Consider the following 2,364-nt stretch of genomic DNA (forward strand, 5'->3'; position numbering starts at 1 on the left):
AGCTTTGTGCTTAACTGTAAACAAACAAACAAAACTTAATAAAAATAGAAATGATAGCTATTTTTTGGTTGCGGATGTTCATGCTGTTAAATTATAATCGCATTTAATTTGCATTGTTCGATACCTCGAAAACAAATCACTTTTCTCTGGAAACTACGGACTTTATTCTTAGGCGGAAGGGTAGAGATTCATGTATGTGCTTTGGATCGGTGTATGGATATAGAAAAGCAACACTCGGAGCACTTAGCTCTTACGTCAATAAGACTCATTAATTCATTATAAAAAGACTCAAAAAATCGATTTAATCGTAAAATAAAATCGACAATTGTTATATTGGTTTTCAATACACCAGTTTGTAGAAGCCGTTACTTACGTTTGAATTTCAGTCGGGTGTAAGATTTATTTTTTGTTAACGTGATTGCTGAGGTCTGTACCACAGTATAAAAGAATCACAATATTGAAATGCGCCAGTTTATTCTTAATAACTCAAGCTGCCCTCTCATTTATATCACTTTGGGCCGTGGGAGCGTTGTAAGAGTGACTGATGAATATCACTATTTGATTAAAGTAGCCCAAGAGTTGGCGGTGGGTGTTGTTGATTATCTACCTTATCTCTGGCCTATCAGTTCAAAATTAGCGCAGATAGCATTCGAGTAGCTTTACGTGAATATCAAAAGCATAACAAACCAACGCACTTATATGCATAGTTTGGACGTTAGGGCGCACGTCTCAGAATCTGCGGGTCGCAAGATTGAAACCCATTACTGAACGTGCTCGCCCCTTCGACCGTATAGTCGTTACAGTTATGATCAATTCCACTATTCGATAGTAAAGAGTATCCCAAGAATTGGCAGCGGGTGGTGTTGATTACCGTCCCTCTAGTCTATAACTTCAAAATTAGGAGCGGCTAGCACAGATAGCCCTTGAGTAGCTTTGCATGAAACTCTACAAAAAAAAACAAAAAACAAACAATGCATACATATAAGATTTAATATAACACTTTAACTCAGAATGGACAAAATCTATTGTTTCGGATTCACGTAATAGTTTTTGTTTTGATCAAGAAAGATGTTGTTTTTCTGAAGTTGTAAAATACGGAGTTTCCAAGAAATTGTTCTAGTCACTTGTAGTGTCCAATACGGCTTTGTTAAACGCATCTTTCAATCTAGATGTGCAACCGGGGAGGCGTGGCAAGCAATCATGTTGTCTTGTATCAAAGGTCGACCATGTGATCCTCGTTCCAGCAAATCGGGGGACGAATGTGGAAGCAACATTGCTTACGTGTATTTCGTCAGTTTCATCTTTTTGTGCTCTTTTTTGGTAAGTTCTGGTACTTTTTATTTTTTGTTCTACTAGTGAGTACTTACAAATAAGTCTGTTTGTACGTATGAGCATGTGTATTTGTGCTGTTATCTATTAATTTCTCTCTCTCTCCGTGTCTTCGTTTTACCTCGGCCCGGCATGGCCAGTCGGTTAGGGCGCTCGACTCGCAATCTGAGGGTCGCGGGTTCGAATCCCCGTCACACCAAACATACTCGCCCTTTCAGCCGTGGAGGCGTTATAACGTGATGGTCAATCCCACTTTTCGTTGCTAAAAGAGTAGCCCAAGAATTGGCGGTGGGTGGTGATGACTACCTGCCTTCCCTGCTAAATTAGGGACGGCTAGCGCAGATAGCCCTCGTGTATCTTATAATGTGAGGGTCAATCCCACTATTCGTTGGTAAAAGAGCAGCCCAAGAGAGTTGGCGGTGGGTGATGATGACTAGCTTCCTTCCCTCTTGTCTTACACTGCTAAATTAAGGACGGCTAGCGCAGATAGCCCTCGTGTAGCTTTGCACGAAATTAAAAAAAAACAAAAAAACAATCGTTTTACCTCTCAAATTAGTAAGAATAACTTTTTCTCGTTAGTAGAACATTATTAATTAATTAATTAGCACAGATGGACTATCTTTACATGTTTGAATTTCTAACATTTCTTTCCTCTTTGCTGTTATTTTCACAAAACTAGAGCCTGTTTCAGTATCATTCACATGCACATTTTTATCGTGTTTTACTTGTAAAATACTTAAAGTGGTTTGTTTTTAAGCTCCTAAGAGATGTTATTTGTTTTTTTTGCTAAAACATTGTGAAAGTTTCGTCGGTATTGTAAGAGTAGCTGATATGTTCTGTTTGAATTTACAGATACTTAATCTTTTTCGTTTTTCGTTAAGTTAAGAATCGATAATCCTTTCTGTTCCAATGTGCAAATTCTTAACCTGTTCATTTTTTCGTTACTGTAAGATTAACTAATGTTTCTGTTTCAACGTACAGATGCTAAACCTTTTCGTTTCTATGTTAATTTAAGAGTAACTAATCCTCTCTGTT

The 2,364-nt window shown here is 37.9% G+C and overlaps 1 protein-coding gene across 9 annotated transcripts in view; it reads left to right on the forward strand.

The window, feature by feature from the left end:
- Window positions 1-2,364, forward strand: part of LOC106461346 (voltage-dependent calcium channel type A subunit alpha-1-like) — a 97,196-nt gene that overhangs the window by 75,954 nt on the left and 18,878 nt on the right. For all 9 annotated transcript variants that reach the window (XM_022388230.1, XM_022388235.1, XM_022388234.1 and 6 more), the window contains one exon: window positions 1,170-1,320. In XM_022388230.1, the coding sequence (XP_022243938.1) occupies window positions 1,170-1,320 (151 nt within the window). The remainder of the gene's footprint in view (window positions 1-1,169; window positions 1,321-2,364) is intronic.

Source organism: Limulus polyphemus, unplaced genomic scaffold, assembly GCF_000517525.1.
Source record: "Limulus polyphemus unplaced genomic scaffold, Limulus_polyphemus-2.1.2 Scaffold939, whole genome shotgun sequence".
Classification (NCBI taxonomy): Eukaryota; Metazoa; Arthropoda; class Merostomata; order Xiphosura; family Limulidae; genus Limulus; species Limulus polyphemus.